The sequence below is a fragment of the Balaenoptera musculus genome, chromosome 7 (genome assembly GCF_009873245.2).
Source record: "Balaenoptera musculus isolate JJ_BM4_2016_0621 chromosome 7, mBalMus1.pri.v3, whole genome shotgun sequence".
In the NCBI taxonomy this organism is placed as follows: domain Eukaryota; kingdom Metazoa; phylum Chordata; class Mammalia; order Artiodactyla; family Balaenopteridae; genus Balaenoptera; species Balaenoptera musculus.
The window spans coordinates 98981716-99004319 of NC_045791.1; the positions used below are offsets into that span (position 1 = coordinate 98981716).

The following is a 22604-nucleotide window of genomic DNA, read 5'->3' on the forward strand; positions in this document are numbered from 1 at the left end:
AAGGATAATTCAAGCTGATATAAGGAGTTTGCTGAATAACAGGCAGCTCTGTGTTTGTAAGAAACTCCACAGCCCCCGGAATAACTCTTACGGGAGCTATGAACTGTGTCCACAGCATCTGGAACTAGCAAACACTCTTCTTTGGAGAACTTCGTAACAGTCGTCACTAGCAAACCGTCAAGCCTGCTCCAGAGCCTTTTGTCTTTTCCTAGGGGATCCTCTGATTATTGAAACCTTAACTGAGGAAAACCCCTCATTAAGGACCAAAACCACCAGGAAATAAGCAGCTACGGATGCCTTCCGTGTGGCCACTGCGGGTGGTAGGACTCAACCCCAGCTTGGACCCGGGTGGTATCCAGGCACTTTTTTCAAGAAAGGATGGAGAAGTGGGAGAGAAGGATGCAAAGCTGCTTAGATCTGCAGGAAGGGCTGGATTTAAATGTAATTTTATATCACTACATCTCAGGGCTGTTCTAAAATCTCAATGCAAAAGCTTTATCATCAGGGTTTATTTTCAGAACATATTTGACTACTGAGAAAAATCTCCATTTAGAATGCGTTGTGCCTTGTACCAGATCTCTCAACAGTACCCAGAGTTTATGAAAAAGTTGGGCAAAAGGCCAGTTAAGAAGGCAGAGGAGTGTTCAGAGCTCTGTTTTAGTGTCAATATCAGCTATTACTAAGAAGAAAGTTACTACTAATAGAAGTTGGCAAAATGAAGACAAAGGAAAATGGAGGAGGTGGGAGGCTTTCCTCTTCCTTTTATTTTTTCCAGCTCTGTTCAAGTCCGCTTCAGTTAAGCCGGTAGACCCAGCTTCATTCGCAAGAGAAAGGGAGTTTTCCCGTGGTTTAACACAGCCTATCAGAGGTATTAGGCAACTAAGAAGCTCATTTTGAAATCTAGCGGCATTTTTTTAATCAGGAATTTTGAAATTTAAATCCTCAAAGACAGCTACTCACAGGCCATTGTGTGGTAAATGCTGGGCCAGTACTGACCGCTGTCTCTTTTCAGCCATACTCGGATAGTTCTGTGGAGAAAAGAAAAGAAAAAAACGAGTAGTTTTTAGTAATTTTACCTTCTTTTCCGCTCCAGGCAAACTTTTTATTTTATTTTCAGTACTGTTTCCCATTGACCTTATAACATTAATCAACTGGACAAATTAGACAAATACACACACAGAGTATTATGGTATACTTTATACTAGTATATATGTGTATATACACACACATATTATATAGTTACCTACAGTATGTCCATACATGGTAAGTTTTGCAGTAACTAGGAGTCAGGATTCTAAATAACTTTAATAATATGGAAAATGTTCATTATATAATGATATACAAAGAAAGCTGAGAACTATTAACTACTTTTCTTGGCAACAAACTGCAAACTTGGTCGCTTGGCTGTCTCAGCCAAATGAGAGTCGTGGACGTAAATGGAAAGAAAATGTTTCTGGAGAACTGGGAGAGACGTGCGTACAAAGCAGAGCCCACACCACTGCTCGTTCACAGATAATTCCCAGTCGTCTCGGCCCCGGGAGGAAATCCTTCCACACCCGTCTTTGAGCCTCTCCTTTCACCAGAACACACACAGAGAGATGAGGAAATCCTGGACACAGGCAGGAAAATGACACACGACCAAAACAGCCAAGGTTTAATATTTTGGCTTATCACCTCAGAAGAACAATATGGAATATTTCTCCAGCACTCATGGAACCTCCAGGAAGCTCTGGGCCTCTTCCTCTTCAGAGTAGGACACTCACTGCCTTTTCCGGCACAGCCGTGCTCTGCCTTCGCAATGACTCCTAACTGTCTCAGTGTCCCTTATTGTCAGCTCTGTCACACTCTTGTATTTCTAACAGCAACGCAGATTCTGGCCCACAGCCAGCACTGAATTAATGGTTGCAACCTTGAACTAAAATACAGTAAGGCTAAATGTTGACACTATGTTTCCATTCTGCTTGAAGTTCAAGACAAGTAAGACAGGTCTATGAGGATAAAAATCAGAATAGTGGTTGCTTCTGGGCGTGAGGACAGAATGCAGTGAAGGGATATGAGGGAAACTTCTAGGGCCACGGTAAGGCTCTGGGGAGTAGGTGACGCGGGTGTATGCATTTTTCAGAACCTGCCCAGCTGCACTTAAGATCTTACAGATTACTGTAAATGATTAGAGCTAAATAAAACAAAATAAAGACCAGATGTTGACTTCCATTCATCCAAATAAATAAGATGACCTAGCAGCACAGCGGGAATCATGCTATCTTAAATATGAACTGGCCGTACAGGCCTTAGTGTAGGAACAGCCATTTGTACAACACGACCCATCTTCCAGCCACTGCTAACTGGTCACGATGGAACCTTCGGCCAAGTTGAATCACTCAGAGTTTTTCTCTACATCCCCCCTCTGATCACAACTGGCCAGACCAGAAATGGGATCCGTCAGTTCCTTCCCTGGGATATCAGAAACCAGGAGAGACAGACATAGATCAGTATGTCTCCAGTAGTTGACATGACTGTTTCTGGTCACACATCTGGCAATTTGGACTGGAGAATTTTGTACGTTAATAAAAAGGAAAGAATGAAGCCGACCGAAGAGGAGAAGCAGGAGCAAGCTGGAGACAGTCCAGGTGGAAAGTCCCCCATGCCAGCTGCTCCTGAGGCCGCTATTTCCCTAGACTTGGGTTCCATGAGGCAGATGCCCCAGCAGTCTCACCACAAACACCCTCAGTGGCTTAAGCGAATCTGAGTAATTTTTGCTATTTGCAATCAAACAGGTACTCATACACTGTGTCTGTGTGGGACACCATGAAGACTCTCGGACACCGTCTCTTCGTTCAAGCACCATTAAACAAAAAGTCCTACGTGACAAAGTTCACAAGGCAAGGCAATCAGGCAGACTCCTTCAGGAGTACCTATATTGTGATAGGAAGTTCTGGAAAGTTCAAGTTCACATCCAAAATTAAAAGGGAAAGAGAGAGAAAGATCAGACTAAAGCATCTGTGAACAGACCTATACTTTTTACTGTTTGTAGTTCGACATCTTAAATCAAAATTTGACACTCTTTGAGGTAACGTTTTAAACCACTGCTATTATTTGTGGGTTCTTGGTTACTGTTCGTGATTATTTAGTTTTCTTCTTCCACAAACCTCAGAGGTTAAGACTTTTTCATGGAACAGATCTTTCTAGTTTGAAACCATGTAAATGAAGCTATGAAAAATACTTAATGGGGACTTCCCTGGTGGCACACTGGTTAAGACTCTGCCTGCTAATGCAGGTGACACAGGTTCGAGCCCTGGTCCGGGAAGATCACACATGCTGCGGAGCAACTAAGCCCGTGTGCCACAACTACTGAGCCCATGCACCACAAGTACTGAAGACTGCATGCCTAGAGCCCATGCTCCGCAACAAGAGAAGGCAGCGCAATGAGAAGCCCGTGCACCGCAACAAAGAGTAGCCCCTGCTCGCCACAACTAGAGAAGGCCCGCACACAGCAACAAAGACCCAATGCAGCCAAAAATCAATAAAAAAATAAATTAAAAAAAGAAACTTAATGGCATGGGAAAATGTTCATGATATAATGTTAAGTAAAAGCCCTATACAAAATTGGTAAGTGCAGTATACCAACTTTATTTTACAGTACATCTGGTCAAACCTCTAGATCCAACTACCAATCTATGGGAAATGCAGAGGAACACAGTATACATCACCACTGGGGTGCATTCAGCAAAAATCAAGACTGCAGGAAACTCTATAGACAAATGACCCAGTTTCCTCAACATGTAATTTGCAAGGGGGAAGAAACAGAGATGGAGCACCAGCCTGTGACTAAAGAGGTCTTAACAGGCACATCAAACACTCTCAACGTGGAGACTGGGTTAAATCCTGATTCAACCAAACTGTTAAATATACATATATTATTATGAAACAATTGAAAATACATACAATGACTAGATATTTGATATTAAAAAATACTGTTTAGGGACTTCCCTGGTGGCACAGTGGCTGAGAATCTGCCTGCCAATGCAGGGGACACGGGTTTGAGCCCTGGTCCAGGAAGATCCCACATGCCGCGGAGCAACTAAGTCCGTGCGCCACAACTACTGAGTCTGCGCTCTAGAGCCCGCGAGCCACAACTACTGAGTCCACGTGCCACAACTTCTGAAGCCCGCACACCTAGAGCCCAAGCTCTGCAACAAGAGAAGCCACCGCAATGAGAAGCCCGTGCACTGCAACGAAGAGTAGCCCCCGCTCGCCGCAGCTAGAGAAAGCCCGTGCGCAGCAACTAAGACCCAACAACGAAGACCCAATGCAGCCATAAATAAATAAATAAATTTATTTAAAAAAATATACTGCTTATTTCTTTAGGTGTGATAATGGTGTTGCAGGTTTTTGCTTGTTTTGTTAAGAAGGAAGCAGTAATGCCTACCTGGGGCACTGGCCCTTGTCTCTGTTCTCAGCATGCCCACCGCCGTCCAGCCCTCACCACTCACGCCTCAGTGCAGCCTCCTCTCAGGTCATGTGGTGGGCTCATCCCTCTGGCCCACCTCGGGCATGTCGACTACTGGCTACATCTCCCAAGGAACCATGCATCCCACTGCCCCTGTGTTCAGAGCCCACCAGCTGTTGTCTCAAATCAGGGGTTCAACTGACATCCTTATGATTCCCAGACCCAGACCCTACATCCCAGCAAGCTGTCAACCTCAGATGCCCCAAATACGCTGAGCTCAGGTTATGTCCTAATCCCTCCTCCCTCACCACTCCACCAAGGACTTTTCTCTCTAGGCAGTAGTTCATCTGGGCAGCACCCGCAGGATGGGTACCATTTCAGCATGACCTCCCTCACCTAAATTAATCAATAGAAGCTTGTAATGATGATCCTTAGGCCTGAACTACTAACACAATATTACATTCTGTTGACTACATTTTATGTTAGTACAGAATGTTTACGGATACATTTCATTACTTATGCTCAACACAGGGGATGAAACAGGAGTTATAAGAAGTTAAAGGCCAACTCACCTCTAAGCATTAAATCTGTTCAAGGATCCTACTCCACTTGCAAAGACAGGTCAGCAAAGGCCAAGGCACTTGAAGATGAGAGCACCGTACAGCGCCTTCATTCACTCAAAGGGATTAAACCTATCTGTCTGGTTTTTTAAGGGTCTAAAGACCAGAATGCTGATGTAGTCTAAAAGCCCCCAAATCAACCCCAAAAGTTGTGCATCATGAATGCATTGGTAGCTCAATGGAGCCCTCAGTGGCTCATGCTTTTCCCTGAGTTCTCTTGAAAGAAGAGTGATTTCAGACAGCACAGAAGTCACTGTGACAGGAAACCTTAAAGGTTGTTTCTTCCATCCAATCATCTAACCTGGAAAAGTCAAATTTTAACTTCATGCAGCTTAGTCCAAGGTCAAAATGGGACCTACCTAGACCCCAGCATCTTTGAAACACAGTATTATTTCCTTTGGAGGACAAACATCAGTTACTACCATTTGGTCTGCACCCAGCTGGCACACTAGGAAATTGGCAAGACTTAAATTATCTCTTGGGGTGTTTCATTTGGAAATTATTTATCACATCCAGGCTGAGAGAAGACCATCTTTTTTTGGGAATCAGGTTCCGAATCAGGCAGCTGACCTTGATAGTTGGCTCTACCTCCGTACTCACACTTTCTATCTGGAATTCCCTTCCTTCTCTTTTCAAGCCAAACTGTTTCCCTTCCTTGGGGGACGCATTAAACTCTCCCACTTCTGAGATAAAAATCAAAATGATATTAAATTTAACTCCTAATACTCCAGCACTCTCAAGAAACTATGATATTAAACAAAGGTGTATAATTTCTACTAAGTAATACAGAAATTTGTTTTGTATTGTAGTCAGAATATGCCTCATTGGTTTAAAAAAATGGTTATAAAAACAGGCTTAAGTTGGGCTGTTTATTTAAAAAAAAATCAATAAATTCCACAGACTAAAAAAATTTACTATTCAGAAAACTGGAAACAAAATCTACTAGTCACAATAAAACAGTTTAGTAACATTTTACAGGAGCAAACTATGAAAAACTCTAGGATGATATTAATGAACGATATAATCACCAAAGTGTCAGGATCAGATGGCTTTATTTTTCCAAAAACCACAATATTTTTCTGCCTAGATGAATGTCTAAGACCCTCTCTGACTGAAGTAAAACAGCTTAACTTTTTCCTTCACTATTTTGACAACCTACACCCACTCACCTAAACTCATTTTATGTTTTGCTTGCTGCTTATTCTACCCATTTTTCTAGTAGAGGGATCTTGTTTGATGTTCCAAGACTGCGTCAATCTGGAAAAAAAAGTCTTTCCTTAAAACCAGAACCTTAGAAACATGTTCATCTTTGCCAAGATCTATTTTTAAGTTGTTTTAAAAACAATAGTCTGATATTTTTCCAAAAGGTACTTAGAAAGGAAATGTGTCATTTCTTTCAGAGCCTACACTACTACAAGTGCTTTTCAATCTTCCCCACGCTCCTGCTGTGGAGGGCTGCACCATCAGTCTCCTTTGCCCTCCTCGTTTGAGAAGCATGAACTCATGTAGGGCTGCAGCGTTTTCCATGGAGACACGAGAGGAAGTCTCTCTGTAAGGCTATAGCCCCACTGTATGCACATCAAACCATCATCTTATTTGTCTCGTTATTCAGCACGGTGGATCACCATCCAATTATTTTCTAAATAAATGAAATGCCAAAGTTGGACTGTATTTCTTTATTTTAAATATTTCAGACTGAAATGTGTTTATAATGTATTGCGGGGCAGGGCTAAGCCAAGGAACAACTGAAAACAGTAATAACATGCCATTTCTAGGGTTCTCATGATTTTCTGTCAGCATTGTACATCACAGCTAATTCTTTGGCAAGAATTTTGCTCCATAGAGTGAGAAACACGTTTCCTGCCTAATAATAATGGTAAGAGTAATAACAGTGATGATGATGGTAACGACCACAATAAACTGATTTAGGAATTCCAGGCTTGGCAATTGATCCTGAAGAAATTTTTTAACAGATTGAAAAAAAGAACTACATATTTTAAAAAGTTCATATGAGCATTATTCAAAGTAGTAAAGTTAGGGGAAAATGTTAAATAATGAAATGGGTTAATGACACATTCATTTGATTGCCTATATAGTCATTAAAATTAGTTATGAAGACCATAGAACCATGAAAAAATGTTTATAATATATTAAGGTTTTTTTTTTAAGCTTAATATAAGATGATAGAACTAAATTCCATAACTGCGCTGAGTCGGGCTGGGCAGGGAGGACAAGGAGGCTGATGAAGGGCAGAAAGACGGAGGGAGAGAAGGGAACACGCCCGCGGGGCAGACAAGGACTCTGGTTCCTGGGGGGCGGGGGGGGGTGGTCCCCAGAGAAAAGATGTGGAGCAGCTGAGAAGCGGGGAAAACAGCAGGGCCACCAACAGTTAAACACCTCCTCATAAGCCTCGAGGCACATAAGGACTTATCTTGTCTGATTTTTTTTTTAAAATTTATTTTATTTATTTATTATTTTTGGCTGTGTTGGCTCTTCGTTGCTGCGTGAGGGCTTTCTCTAAATGCGGCGAATGGGGGCTACTCTTCATTGCGGTGCATGGGCTTCTTGCTGCAGTGGCTTCTCATTGCGGAGCACTGGCTGGATCTAGGCGTGTGGGCTTCAGTAGTTGTGGCATGTGGGATCAGTAGTTGTGGCTCGCGGGCTCTAGAGTGCAGGCTCAGTAGTTGTGGCGCACGGGCTTAGTTGTTCCACGGCATGTGGGATCTTCCCGGACCAAGGCTGTGTGGGATCCTCCTGGACCAGGGCTCGAACCCATGTCCCCTGCATTGGTAGGCGGATTCTTAACCACTGCGCCACCAGGGAAGCCCCTCTTGTCTGATTTTCAAGGGTACCTATCTCAAATTCTAAATGTAAAAACCGCCCCCTCCCTGGGAGCGTGCCCGTTAAGTCATTACCACTGAGAGCAAGTGAGGCTGAGGAGAAAAACGGGGGTCAGACTGAAGATCTGGAGCAGCTGCAGGCACTAGAATCAGAGGCAGTTTCAAATAGGGCTCGACCACTTTCCTTTTTTCAGTGCAGCAGAGTCTAAGAGGCCCTGTGCCCCCACGGAGTCTGTCAGGGGATCCGCTGCACCCATGGAGGTCAGCGCAGAGGAGTGGAGAGGGCCTGGACACAAGGGCTAGAGGTGCTGGGTGGACGGGGCCTCGAGAGCATCAGTTACGCCCCGGGAGCAGTGAGCAGGGGCACAGTGGGCAGAGCTGGGCAAAGAAGTCCCGTGCGGAAAGGCAGGAGAGAGGAGACACCAAAAGGCACAGGACTCGATGGCCTGAAAGATACAAGGCAATAAACCGCGCCTCTTTCACAAACGTGTCCCCACTTAACTTCTCAAAGTTCCCAGAGAAGAACTCCAGTGGCACAGACGCTACCTCCTGCCTTCTGCGTATGCACTGGGAGTCTAGAAAAGCTGTGGTCTGTTGAGAACATGATGCCACACCCTCAAGGCAAAGATGACAGCCAAGACCTCCATTTTATACTTAGGGAGGCAGAAGTCAGGAGGGAGAAAGTCCTAACATCAAAGAAACCAACAGCAGCCCTGGATCAGATTTTCTAACTCTGTCTACTTATTCTGCCAGAAGGTGATGAAAATTCACATTTCAAAACAATACCAAGGTAAATAATTCAAAGCAAAGAAGCTTTATATGGTAATTAATTAATATATAGAACAATTTTTTAAAGGGCATTCAGAACACTCTACATTTTATCCTCCAAAGCAGTAACTCCTAAACAATAAGGAAACATGAAGCATTAAATTCCTTTTTTCTCCAAATAAATGCAGAATGTGGAAAAGTCCAGGTCTAACTCCAAAATTCTCACTTAGCTCAAAAAAATCCTGACTTCTGTGCTCAATATGTACAGTGATTCTAACAAAATCTCTCACTACCTCAAGATCAACTGCAGTATACGATACAATAAGTAAGTGCTTGAGGTAGCAAGTCGTAAAAATGGGCCCAATTCTTTATGCCTCCCTGCATCCCTGCCCTTTACAATGTGACACCGTAGCTCTTCCCATCAAGAGGTGGAAGCTACTTCTCTGATCTTGAAAATGGGCTGCCTGGTGACTTGCTTTGGCCAGAAGAACGTGGTTGTAGCAATGCAGTGCCAGCTCTGAGTAAAGAGGCCCTCTCCTGGAAGCCTACCATGGTTACATGAACAAGAGGGGCTAGCCCGCTGGAGGATGAGAGATGGCACAGACGAGAGCCCCACTGTGCCAGGTGAAGCCGTCCTCCACAGGGCTGTGGCTAGCAAGCCACGTGAAAGAGACGGGCTAAGATGAGCAGGGCCAACACGTGTATAAGTGAGCCTGGCTGTGACCAGATGGACTGTCTAGGTGAGCAATAGGCTATGATCAATGATAACACTTGTTGTTTTAAGCCACTGAATTTTCAGTTGGTTTGCGACATAGCAATAGCTAACTGATACAATGTTATCTGTTCCAAGCAGTATATCTTTAACAAGAGTTATGGGGGCTTCCCTGGTGGCGCAGTGGTTGAAAGTCTGCCTGCCAATGCAGGGGACACGGGTTCGAGCCCTGGTCTGGGAAGATCCCACACGCCGTGGAGCAACCAGGCCCGTGAGCCACAATTGCTGAGCCTGCGCGTCTGGAGCCTGTGCTCCGCAGCAAGAGAGGCCACGATATTGAGAGGCCCGCGCACCGCGATGAAGAGTGGCCCCCACTTGCTGCAACTAGAGAAAGCCCTCGCACAGAAACGAAGACCCAACACAGCCATAAATAAATAAATGAATAAATAATTAAAAAAAAAAAAAGAATAGTTATGGGACTTCCCTGGTGGCGCAGTGGTTGAGAGTCTGCCTGCCACTGCAGGGGACACGGGTTCGAGCCCTGGTCTGGGAGGATCCCACATGCCGCAGAGCAACTGGGCCCGTGAGCCGCAACTGGGCCCATGAGCCACAACTACTGCGCGTCTGGAGCCCACGAGCCACAACAAGAGAGGCCGCGACAGTGAGAGGCCCGCGCACCGCGATGAAGAGTGGCCCCCGCTTGCCGCAGCTGGAGAAAGCCCGTGCACAGCAACGAAGACCCAACACAGCCAAAAATAAATGAATAAATAAATAAATAAATAAATAAATAAATAAATAAATAAATAAATAAAATTAAAAAAAAAAAAAGAATAGTTAGGAATCTGACCTTAAAACTGGAAACAAAAACAGCGTTTGGCATTGACCAAGTGACAAGAATTTCGAAGTACTCAGTAAACACGTAAGTCCACTTTAACTTTTAACTGAGCTCTAGGATCCTTACTTTGCTCAGATGCTAATTCGATTCCCAAGAAACTGAAGACATTACTGTAAAAGCATAAATGAAGTCATTACTCTTAATGAAGTCATTACTCAATTAAATATTATTCAGTATTTTCATCCTGTCTGTCAAGGATAATAATTCTGTATGTTCTTTTACCTTACTACGGTAGATACATAAAAAGCAGACTAAAAACCAAAGGTTTGATTAAGAAAGAAGTACTTATTCCAGGGAGATTAATCTGTGATCTGCTCAAAGACATTCCTGATGAGGAGCAGAGAGGCTCCTTTTATTTCTTCCAGTCTCTTTGTTTGACTCTTTCAAAGAGCTGACTGATAGCAAGTTAAAGATATACTTTAGGAAATCACCAAGTCTATAAAGCCTCATCTGCTTAAGCTACAGCATACTAGAGCAAAGACAGATTCAAAGCATGATTTTTCTTCTAAAAAGCACTGGCTCTCAAAACAGGAGGCACCTCGTGTAAGTTATGATTAATACCATTTTCAAACCTGTAACTCCATGAGAACATACATTTGGTTCAATACATATTATTTTCTGGTATGATTACCTTGAAAATGATGCCCACACTTTGATAAACAGATTCAAATAGCACACAAGTGTTTCTGTAAAATCACAAGGCCAAGTTCCACCTCGCTGGACACATCAGCATTTCTACAAACAGCTCTTTTTTTTTTTTTTTTTTTGGTGAGTATGACTTTTTTTATTCTAACATCTTTATTGGAGTATAATTGCTTTACAATGGTGTGTTAGTTTCTGCTTTATAACATAGTGAATCAGCTATACATATACATATATCCCCATATCTCCTCCCTCTTGCGTCTCCCTCCCACCCTCCCTACCCCACCCCTCTAGGTGGTTACAAAGCACCGAGCTGATCTCCCTGTGCTATGTGGCTGCTTCCCACTAGCTATCTATTTGACATTTGGTAGTGTATGTATGTCCATGCTGCTCTCTCACTTCGTCCCACCTTACCCTTCCCCCTTCCCGTGTCCTCAAGGCCATTCTCTATGTCTGTGTCTTTATTCCTGTCCTGCCCCTAGGTTCTTCAGAACCATTTTTTTTTAGATTCCATATATATGTGTTAGCATAAAGTATTTGTTTTTCTCTTTCTGACTTACTTCATTCTGTATGACAGACTCTAGGTCCATCCACTCACTGCAAATAACTCAATTTTGTTTCTTTTTATGGCTGAGTAGTATTCCATCGTATATATGTGCCACATCTTCTTTATTCATTCATCTGTCGATGGACACTTAGGTTGCTTCCATGTCCTGGCTATTGTGAATAGAGCTGCAGTGAACATTGTGGTACATGACTCTTTTTGAATTATGGTTTTCTCAGGGTATATGCCCAGTCGTGGGATTGCTGGGTCGTATGGTAGTTCTATTTTTAGTTTTTTAAGGAACCTCCATACTGTTCTCCATAGTGGCTGTATCAATTTACATTCCCACCAACAGTGCAAGAGGGTTCCCTTTTCTCCACACCCTCTCCAGCATTTATTGTTTGTAGATTTTTTGATGATTAAAACCAGCTCTTTTAAAAAAGTTCTCAGGGGACTTCCCCGGTGGTCCAGTGGGTAAGACTCAACACTCCCAGTGCAGGGGGCCCAGGTTCGATCCCTGTTCGGGGAACTAGGTCCCACATGCATGCCACAACTAAAGATCCCATGTGCTGCAACTAAGACCTGGCACAGCCTAAATAAATAAATAAATAAATACTTTTTAAAAATTAAAAAAAAAAAGTTCTCAAAACAACAGCCTAATGGGGCTTCCCTGGTGGCGCAGTGGTTGGGAATCTGCCTGCCAATGCAGGGGACACGGGTTCGAGCCCTGGTCTGGGAAGATCCCACATGCCGTGGAGCAACTAGGCCTGTGAGTCACAGTTACTGAGCCTGCGCGTCTGGAGCCTGTGCTCCGCAACAGGAGAGGCCGCGATAGTGAGAGGCCCGCGCACCGCGATGAAGAGTGGCCCCCGCTTGCCACAACTAGAGAAAGCCCTCGCACAGAAACGAAGACCCAACACAGTCATAAATAAATAAAATTTAAAAAAAGAAGAAAAAAACACCCTAATCATCCCAAAATAGCTAAATTAAAGCAATTTAACCATCTTTAAATTGTAAACTGATATACAGGGGTTATTCAACAAAATGATTTAAAAGAATACAGGGTATAGCATATGCTACAAATTAATTAAGCCCCAGGCCTGATTTCTTTTAAACTCTGAACAAATAGTAAGTTTGGGGAAATCTGATTTTCCAGTCACTCTTATGATTGCTGATGTTATTTTATATCTTGGTAGATCACCAAACATTTGTGTTACCTACTACAAAGGATATTTTTTCCTAGTCTGACAGTACCTCCAGGGCTACCTACAAAAATGTGTAACTCTGGTAGCCTGGCTGGTTTCTATAACATTAACATGTTAGCCTAAGAGGGAGAGGAAAGGATATGGTACAATCTGCTTTTATCAAATAAACAGCAGTTTCCTTCCAGCCAAGTCTCCTGAACTCTGCCCTCTTCATTACTGCGGCAGAAAGCAGCCTTTCTCCCTTGATAACAAAGGGGGGAAACACTAGATTTTTATTGAATTGATTATCTAAACTGAAAGGCAGAGAAACCAGCCTCTTTCTACAGAGGAGAATCAGACTGGTTTAAAAAAATTAAAATTTCCACCCCCTTCTACAGTCTAGGGAAGGAATCCGGGGCAGCTTCAAGGGTCCATGACAATGGTGACTCTCAGACTGCAGATCATGTCACAGGCAGATTTTTATCCCGGAGGGAAGGCCACTTGCACTTGTGTGGTACTTGCACCAACCCCTAAATGAATAATGCTGCTCTAGAAGCCTGATGGCTGGGTTTTCTACCTGCAGATGTTTTCTTTTTTACTTGAGGAACCACTCCTGCTGTTATCTTTTCACTGTTAGCAAAAAAATTATTTTTTTGTGACCTCTGTGCCACCCAGGAGGGTAAAAGCTATCACAACCTTTGAGGAGCAGGGGCAGGAGGATAGGATGGAGTCAATCAATGTAGGGTCCAAGCAACACCGATTCTTGAATTAAAAATTAAAAGTTTCAAACTCTGTTCACAGCCTAGAAGTCTTGAAACGCAAGGTTAAACTAACCTAAAAGAAGCACCGTTGGAGGCCGTAAGGAAGAAGCCTGTGTTTCAATTCTGGTCCATGCTTCTTCATTCCTACCAAGTTTATTTGTTCATTGATTCACTCAAACTAACATTTGAGAGACCGCTGACCACATGCTTTCCTTCTGGGAGTCTGGAATTTCAGCACGTGTGAGGCAGAGGCTGCCTTCATGACCAACTCCTAGTGAAAGCCTTGGGTAGTGAGTCTCCAGCCACCTATCATCGGTCTCCAGTAGACGGTATTCCACACGTGATGTAACTCACTGCTGGAGGAACGGGGCACCTCATGAGTGCCTCCACAGGGCCAGGACTCTTGGAAGCTCATGCCTGGTTTCCTCTAGACTTCACCCCACGCCTTTCCCTTCATGGATTTTGTTTTGGGTTGTCCCACTGTAATAAATCATGGCCGTGACCATGACCGTATAATGACAGTCCTAGTGAATCAAGGAAATTGGCAGTGGCCTTGGCGCCCCCTAACACAGCAGGGCAAAGATTTTTATAAGGGAAAACTTATGACTGACGTGACTTGTAAGTGACCAAATATGGAAATGATGAAAAGGCATAACTTGAAGACAGTTATAAGAACTTAGGTCTGTAAGTGACCCCCAAAACGGTATTATCCTATTCAGACAGGAGAAATTTCATTTTATTCACACACACACACACACACACACATACATACCCACAGACACAGTAAGCAGAGACATCTTTAGCTTCTGATGAGGTTAAAGCAATTAAATGGAAAATAAATGGGAATGAAAACAGTAATAGCCAACACACAAAAAGCGCTTTATCTGTGCCAGGCACAGTTCAAAGTGCTTTGCATATGAATTCATCTAATTCCCACAAAACCCTATGAGGTAGGTGCCTTTATTATCTCCATTTTGCAGATGAGAAAACTATGATACAGAGAGAATAAGTAACCTGCCCACGGTCACATGGCTGGGATTCAAACTCTGGCATTCTGGATCCAGAATCTGTTCTAAACTATGCTATAAACAGAAAATGATCATAACAATGAAAAACTACTCTAACAACAGAGGAATAAATGCTCTCCCACCCAGGCTTCCCGTTTCTCACTTCTTCACTTTATTTTATAACACAAACGAAAGAGTCTATTTTTAGGCACTGCATGACAACAAAAATACAGTGGTTAACATTCTGGTTTTCTGTATAAACTAAAAACTTCCAGCTACGCCAGGTTTCCTCCTAAGCATAACACTTAAAAATCAAGTTGTTTATTTAAGATTGTTTCCATGTGAACAGCTACTAAATATATATTTTTTCCTTCAAACCATCTTAATATGCTTAGAAATGTCTAAAAGGAAACAAAAAATTAAACAGCTGGTGTAACAAAAAAAAAAGGAAGATGCCACCAAAAATATTTTAAAAGTTGATTTTCTATAATCTCTATTATTTACCAGCCTAAGAGCAACATCCTAAAATATCTTAAAACATATGAGATATCTCTTTGTTTGACTTGGGCCAGACAAAATTGAGTTTCTTGCAGAAATCAATCTTGGCCTACAGGCCCCTGAAGCAATAGTATTAGCACGCTTTTCTCCAAACTCTATTTTTCAAAAAATGAAGACAGCGGGCCCACAGCCTTAACTTATTGATAAGGCTTTTAATAAAGTTTTTATCTTTAAAAAATGCTATCTATCCTTTTCAACCAACTGACTAATTTTTTGGTGCAGTTCACAGCAAAGAAGTTCAAAAAGCAAACGTGTCTAGGGAATCAATTCCTGCTGCCTCACCACATTTCAGTTCTGTCCTGAAAGCAGAGTCTCATTTTCTGTTTCCCTTTACCAAGAAAATGACTGCTGCGGTTCAAATTCTGAAACGTAATACTGAGGTTATTACTTTTATTGTCACAGTCTCCTGACTAGAAAGACAGTCATACTCCATTGACTCAAGAATATTTTTTTTCACTTTACAAATGTATCACCCTACTTTGCATGCTCAAATATTCTAGTTCCAAAGTGCAAGCAACTGAAAACTAAACTTTAAAAATACTAATTAAGGTTTCATGAAGAATGAAGTTTAAGCAAAAGAGCTTAGGGTACTTATTACTTCAACAAAATAGAAATGGATGCATGTGAGAGTAGCGCCCTTCTCTGTTAACCCTTCATGGCACTGTAACCCCTGAAGGTTTCTGATTAGACCCCTAAGCTCACTGCCCAAACCATTACCAGCGACACCAGGTCCGATGGAATTAAGCTGAATACTCCACATTGGTTTATTACTCCCTGGGCACGGGGGATTCTCTGTATTTAGCTCTATCATATATAGTTTGGTTTTACTGGGAAATAGGTGGGTATATCTAAATGACTCCAGGCAAATACATCCCAGAAGCTGACAAAAAAGAGGACAAAGTATAAACAGTATTCTCTCCCAGTGGGCTTCCACAGGCAAGCACCATGACGGGTAATTCTCCGTTTGCGTAGAGCAGTGGTCCTCAAAGTTTGGTTCCTAGACCAGCAGCATCAGCATGCGGAACTTGGCAGAAATGCAAACTCTCAGGCCCCGCCCCAGACTTACTGAACCAGAATCTCTGTGTTTTAACAAGATTTATCTCCATGCGACTCTGATACACACTCAAGTTTGAGAACCACTGTCTAGAGAGACCAGATAAACAAGTACATTAAGCCTAGACCAGGGTTTCTCAACCTGGGCATTATTGACATTTGGGGCTGCATACTCCTTTTTCATGAGGGTCTGTCCTGTGCATTAAAGGATGTTGAGCATCCTCTACTCACTAGATGCCAGGAGTACCCTCCCCCAGTTATGACAATCAAAATGTCTCCAGATATTGCCAAATGTCCCGGAGGGAGGGGGGAGGGGGGAGGGTGTGGAAGGCAGAATCCTAGCATTTTACACTTGCTGCCAGAGTAGACAATCACTGACACTGCCTGGACTCAGGTTTTCCAAATGTGTACAACTAGGGCCACGGCAGAAAGAACTGGGGCCTCAGAGTCAGACCTGGGTTCAAATCGCAGTCCTATCATTTACCAGCTACATGACCTTGGGTACTTACTCAGTGTCCTTTGTGCCCCAGTTTTCTAAATGGTCAAATGCCCGTTACAATAAGATGCCTACACCAAATGTTCCATAAAACTCCCAGCGGGGCCTGGGGCAGCGCCTGCAATTAAATGCATTGCTATTTCTGCAGTGAAACAAATGAATATTCACACCACATGGGACAAATAAAGATTACAAATAGTCTCAACTATATAGGTCAAGTTTTAGCACCAATGAGTTTTCAGGCCTAACTCACACAAAAAAACAAACAAACAAAAGCACACTTGACTTTTTAAATGCTTTGAATTTTGGAACTGCTGATAAGACTAGGTGACTGAACCCACCTCACAGGGAGATGTGAGGATCGGATGCAGTCACGTACATTGGTCCACTCTTCTGTACTGAGAGAGGAAAGGGACTTTTAAAAGGTTAACTATTGGTATTTCTCAAGTACAAATTCTGATCATGTCATTTGCTTGCTTTGAACTCTTTGATGGTCCCCCACTGCTTGCAAACTGAAGTCCAAATTCTCCTGTCCTTTCCCTCTGCCTGGACCAGGGTCACACAGACCATTCCTCTCTCCAGTGATTTCTCCTCCGGGAGGCTTTCCTTGAAACCCAGCCCTCACCCAAGGATACTCCTTCCTCTGTGTCTCCCCAGCACCCAGGAAGCTGAGAGCACATGGCCATCTCTTCACCACAACATGCAGCCCTTTGGAAAAAAACAATTTCAGCATCAGTTTTTTCTACCCACTGGTCTAGCATGGGCCTGGCATACAGTAAGTGTCCAATAAATGCTTGTTTGATGAATTAGGGCGGTCAGTGTTCTATTTCCTCAACAAGCTGGTTCTATCAGATCAGAGGCCATAAAATCAATGATTCCTAAGTTATATAAGGGTGGGTGCTATGACTTTTGATCCTTGTTCTATCTCTAGGGCCTGGCACTCAGTAAGTACAGTATTGCTAAATATAGAAATGAGTGAATAAATAAATGATTGAAGAATATGACACATATTTATGACAATGTAAAAACAAACCACCACATCCAACAACAAAAACCCCATAGCCGTGTGCTTTCGTAAATATCATAAAGTGTAGCACCTGCTGAAGAGTGTCCTACCTTCCAGGACGGTCCATGGGCCTGAAATACAAATTAGAAACCCAAGGCCCCAACCCTCGCCTGGTCCAGTCATCTGCCAGGACCCTGATGTGCCCTAGTGACAAAATGAGCTGATCTAAGGCTCCCCCAGAACACTTCAGTCCCAGAGCAGCTAAGTAATCACTTTCCATAAAACATTTATCAGCACTGCTCCTGGCCAATAATCTCAAATATTCAGCGACTGACCCAACACACGAGTCATGAATAAAATATTTTACCGAATAAAGACAGCTAACTTGTATAAAGCGTTATCTGCATCTATGTTCATATCATGCAAATATCATTATTCTGTCCTTTGCCTTTTTTTACATTCCCCTCTTCTCCCTGTGGCTCATGCATCCCTCTCTCTCCCATTCCCATCCTGGTGACGCACCCACACCCAGGTCCCACCAAGGTCAGCTACGTGTGAATTGCCTGCTCACAATAAACTCACTCAAAAGCAAAATACAAAGGTCAAATAGGCACTGAGGGCTTCAGGTTTCCTCTTTCCATTTGGGACAGGCCCTCAAAGGTACTTATTTCAAAAGATAGATTACGAAAGGCCTCCAGCTTTAAGAGAACAGCAGTACCTTCCTTTTTCCAGAAAGCCTTTCCACTTTTGCAATATCACCATTTAAGACCACTCATTGTAGCAAGGAAACGCAGTTTCTCTCAATAACATCAGTCATTTCCTCCAAATTCCCACAGAAAAGCCACTAACCTTTTAAACTTTTAGGGTTTAAAAAAATACCAAAGTTTTAAAACAAACAACTTCTCTCCGATCCAATCACACAGCCCTGGGAAGACCAGAGAGCTGGACTGGGGAATCCTGGGGTGCATTTGTGGCGTCACCAGTATTTCTGTGCCTCTTCATGGGCCTCAGTTTCCTCTTGGATAGAATGAGAAAATCGTATCAGATCAGTGTTTCCCAAAATACGGTGGGCAAGACGTCGTGTTACAAGATAGAGCTGACTTTAGGTGACACAGATGAACATGTTTTAGCTATTAGTTTAATTTTTTATGGCAAGTGATAACTGGTTTTCCATTAATAGTGGAAATATCAAATTATCTTAAAAATAAAAGTATCTTTCACTGTTCTTATTTTAAGTTTTTTCTTAAGTGAGTCACTTTTAGAAAAAAAAAAAAACTATTATGTAAATAACAATTCAGGTGGTCCCAGCTGTTGTGATAAAATAACTGATCTAGGGACCTGGTGTGCGTGACACAAACAGAAGTGTAAACTCCAGCGTAAAGCAGAAGGAAGACCGCTGAAGGCCTGGGAGGTTTGCTGCAAGAAGGGAATCACTGGCACCGGGTCCCGCGGTCACCGGCCGCCAGTCCCGGCTCCCAGAGAAAGCGGCTCGGAACTGACCGAGGAGGGGACGCATCCAGCTCTGGGCGAAATCCCACAGAGGAGAGTGCGAGGGGGGGCGGGAGTCCCAGACTGGAGGGACGTGGCGGGGATGCGGGTCTCGGGCTGGCAGAGCGCAGTGGACGGGGGTGGGACAGGTGTCCCGGACTGAAGGTGCGAAGCAGGTACGGCGTCCCGGGCGGGAGGGGCGGCGGCGGGGGTCGAGACTAGAGAACCCAAAAGCGGGAACCCTGGACGGGGGTGGGGCCCAGAGGCCAGAAAGGGCGGCGGGGGCGACAGGCGGCGGGACCCGGGGGCCGTGGACGTCCCCACGAGAAAAGGGACGAGGCCGCCGACCCCACGGTCCCTACACCCGGTCGCCGGCGGGAGTCCGGGCGGCCCCCGTCGCGCCTCGGCCCCGCGCTCGACCCTCCGGCCCTACCTGTCCTCGCTGGCTGTGATCACGCCGTCCTCCTTGGGAATGAGCAGCGCGGCCGTGACGGCGTCCTGGTGCCCCTCGATCTTGCTCAGCAGCACCGGGCGGCTGCTCTGCGGCCTGGAGTGGATCTCGGCCGCCATGTTCGCACAGCGGCGGCGGCGGCGGCGGCGGCGGCGGCGGTCTTCGCGGCGAGCGGCCCATCAGCTGATGGCCGGGCGGGGACCTGCAGGTTTCGCTTCGGCTCCTTGGCGGTGAGGGTGCCGCGCCGCCGTAAGCTCCCGAGTGCTGCCGCCAACGATCGTATTGGCTGGGGAAGACGCGCAACTAAAATTACTTGGCAGAGAGAGAGAGGCCCTTAGGGATTTGCCAGAGCAGTGGTGAAACTCACAAAGGTTGAAAAGTAAAGTCATTCACCCAGGAGTGGATTGAGCAGATGGCGGCCAAGAGGAATTGTCCCCCAAACCAGAGCCTTGGGAAAATAATAATACTACATTGTATTCATTCTAAGAAGCCTTTGTTTGGACCACAGCTCCATTTCAGACATGATAAAGTGTGAAAAAATGAGTGCAATTTAGAATCTTTGAAAGGCACTCATTGAGGGGTGACTATATACCAAGCACTCTCCCAAAATCTTTACATGGGTTATCTCAATACTGATAACAACCATAAGAGGTGGAGAGATAAGTGCTCTTTTAATCTCATTTTGGAGATGAGAAAACTGAACCATGGAGAAGTTAAATCACTTGCTTAAGGTCACAAAGCTATGAGAAAGAGAAAAGCAGCCCTGGACCTCTAGGAGCTGGCCTGGTACTGTCAGCCAGACTTGGGTGTTGCTAAGAGCTGGTTGGGTGCTCATAGCTGGTTCCTGTGGAAAACATAAACGTCACTGAACCAAACTTGGGTCCATTAGGCCGCAGTGCAGCAAAGCCAACCTACTGACACCAGGTTGTGGTGAAGGAAAGTACAGCGTTTATTTTCAGGGCACCAAGCAAAGAGAACGGGCAGCTCGTGCTCAAAAGACCCAACTCCCTGATGGCTTTCAGGGAAGGGTTTTTAAAGGCAACATTTGGGGTGCGGGTTGCAGTTTGTGGAATTTCTTCTGGTTGGTTGGTGGTGAGGTAACAGGTTATGTTTCAGAATCTTAAACATCAACCTCTGGTTCCAACTGGTCTGGAGTCTACGTGCTTTTGGTCAGCCTGTAGTCACCGTCCTCCACCTGGATGGGGGGGGTCTTAGTTTCTGCAGAATACCTCAAAGATATGCATCAGACTGCTATGTCTCTTCCTTGAGGAGGAACAAGGACTCTGTTTTATGGCTAAACGATTGTTTAAGCTATCATTACTTTCCTTGCTTGACTGCTTTTCCTTTGTTTCTGTGTTCCTTCACTCCCCTAATTAGTAACTGAGTCTGCTCTTTGGAACTCAGGGAAGACCTAGTGACTAAAGCCTTTTTCTACAAACAAGAAACTGGGGACATGGAAGGGCTTTTTTGTCCTGCTTGGTTTCAATCCCCCCCTTTTCTTTAATACTCCTCAATGAGAAACTTTCAATACAGAGACACTTCATTTAACATTATTGTGCTCCGACTAGATTATTAGATCGTTTATTAGATTATTTCTCTCAAGATATTGCAAAAATACAGTTCCCTGTGCTTTCTTCCATTCCATTTATTTGACTAATGTTCCATGAATTTTCAATACTTCACATTGCAGTGTAATACAAAAACCAATCACAATCCCCTCTCACCTTTTTTTAGAGAACTTGCTTCATCCAGAAATTCATCAGCTTGTTTTGTGATATGTACCAAATCCCTCTTTTCTTCTCTCCCTCCCCATAGGGAACCTTTTTACAAGCTGGAATGAACAGTTCAGATTCTTCCTCTTGAAAAGTTAAGCTAAGAGACCTAAACTGTTGTATGACCTGTCAAAGACAAATAACAGCTAGACAGTAGTTAATAACAGATTGTATTTAGGAACTATTGTAATAAGGGAAAAGGGACCCCAGCATACAACTGGGATCAATTCCCAATATAGCATGGACAAGTGGGGATTTGAAGCCAAGGAGCAGGGTGGGTGGTCAGTGGGTGGAAAAGTACTAAGAGGAAACATCAGGGGTAAAGGAGGAGTCTGGCTAAGCCAAGTTGACAGAACTCTTGCAGAAGGCAGGCCAGGGTGATCAGACATCACTGGAGGATAGAGAGGCTTATAAATTTGATTAGATATCAAGGATGATGAGATAACGAGGATGGGGGAGCCTCTCTAAACTGACTTAACAGGATTCTTGCTGAAACTGGGTGATGCAGGCCTGTCAAGGGGGGGGACACTGGAACCTAAGATCAAAGCCTTGTTGAGGAGAGGGCTTACAGCAGCCTGACTGAACTTTGGTCAAGGGAGAATCTTTGCCAGATCCTAACATCAGAGATTCTTGAGCTAAGTAGTAATATGTATGGGTCTGTGTTTCAGGGAGATGAATGTAGGTGAGATGTGCGAGGGAAGAGAGGAAGGTATAAGATTGATTACAATGAAGGCTGATTACAACAACCTGGGAGAGAGGTAGGCTAAGCCATCTGGTAGCTGCTTTCAGTCTAAACTGAAAAAAGGCTTGGCAACTAGACAAAAGAGGGTGTTTGTGGAAAAAGGAACAACTGAAGACATAGGAACCCAATCTGGGTGAGGAGGGATTTTAACGCCATTAACAAGGAGACGACAGAAAGAGGTGCCGCTTTCAACATCTAGGTGTTCCGCACCCAACTCAAAATTTGAGAATTCAGACAAGACTTCCTTTGTGATTTAATATTAAATTTAAAATATATATTTACAGTTTGGTAAGAAAGCAATATAATGATATTGCTAAAAAGTGAAAGATTAAAAAAAGACATAAGTCCACTGTTCCCATTTTGATGTATTTTTTTCCATTCTTTCCCTTTTTTTTTTTTTGCTGTAAAAAAGTTCGTACTTAGTTTTTAAATAAAAATGTTTATTTTGGATAAATCAATATGTTTTAGTATAGGGCTCCTAAAAGGAAGGCCTCTGGAGACAGGCCAGGTAAATATTTTTTCATAAATAGCGGCTGGATTGATGGTCTGGAGCTCTAAGACGTGTTGATAAGAAGTGTTTTCTTTTTTTGAGAATTTAAGTGTTTTCTTTAAACTAAA

The 22604-nt window shown here is 43.7% G+C and overlaps 1 protein-coding gene across 1 annotated transcript in view; it reads right to left on the reverse strand.

Moving 5' to 3' along the window:
- WDFY1 (WD repeat and FYVE domain containing 1) overlaps positions 1-19695 on the reverse strand; it is a 48349-nt gene extending 28654 nt beyond the window's left edge. The window contains exons 1-2 of the mRNA XM_036857122.1: positions 19455-19695; positions 961-1028 (exon numbers count right to left, since the gene is read on the reverse strand). Coding sequence (XP_036713017.1) covers positions 961-1028; positions 19455-19591 — 205 coding nt within the window. The 5' untranslated portion in view covers positions 19592-19695. The remainder of the gene's footprint in view (positions 1-960; positions 1029-19454) is intronic.
- Between the last annotated feature and the right edge of the window lie 2909 nt (positions 19696-22604).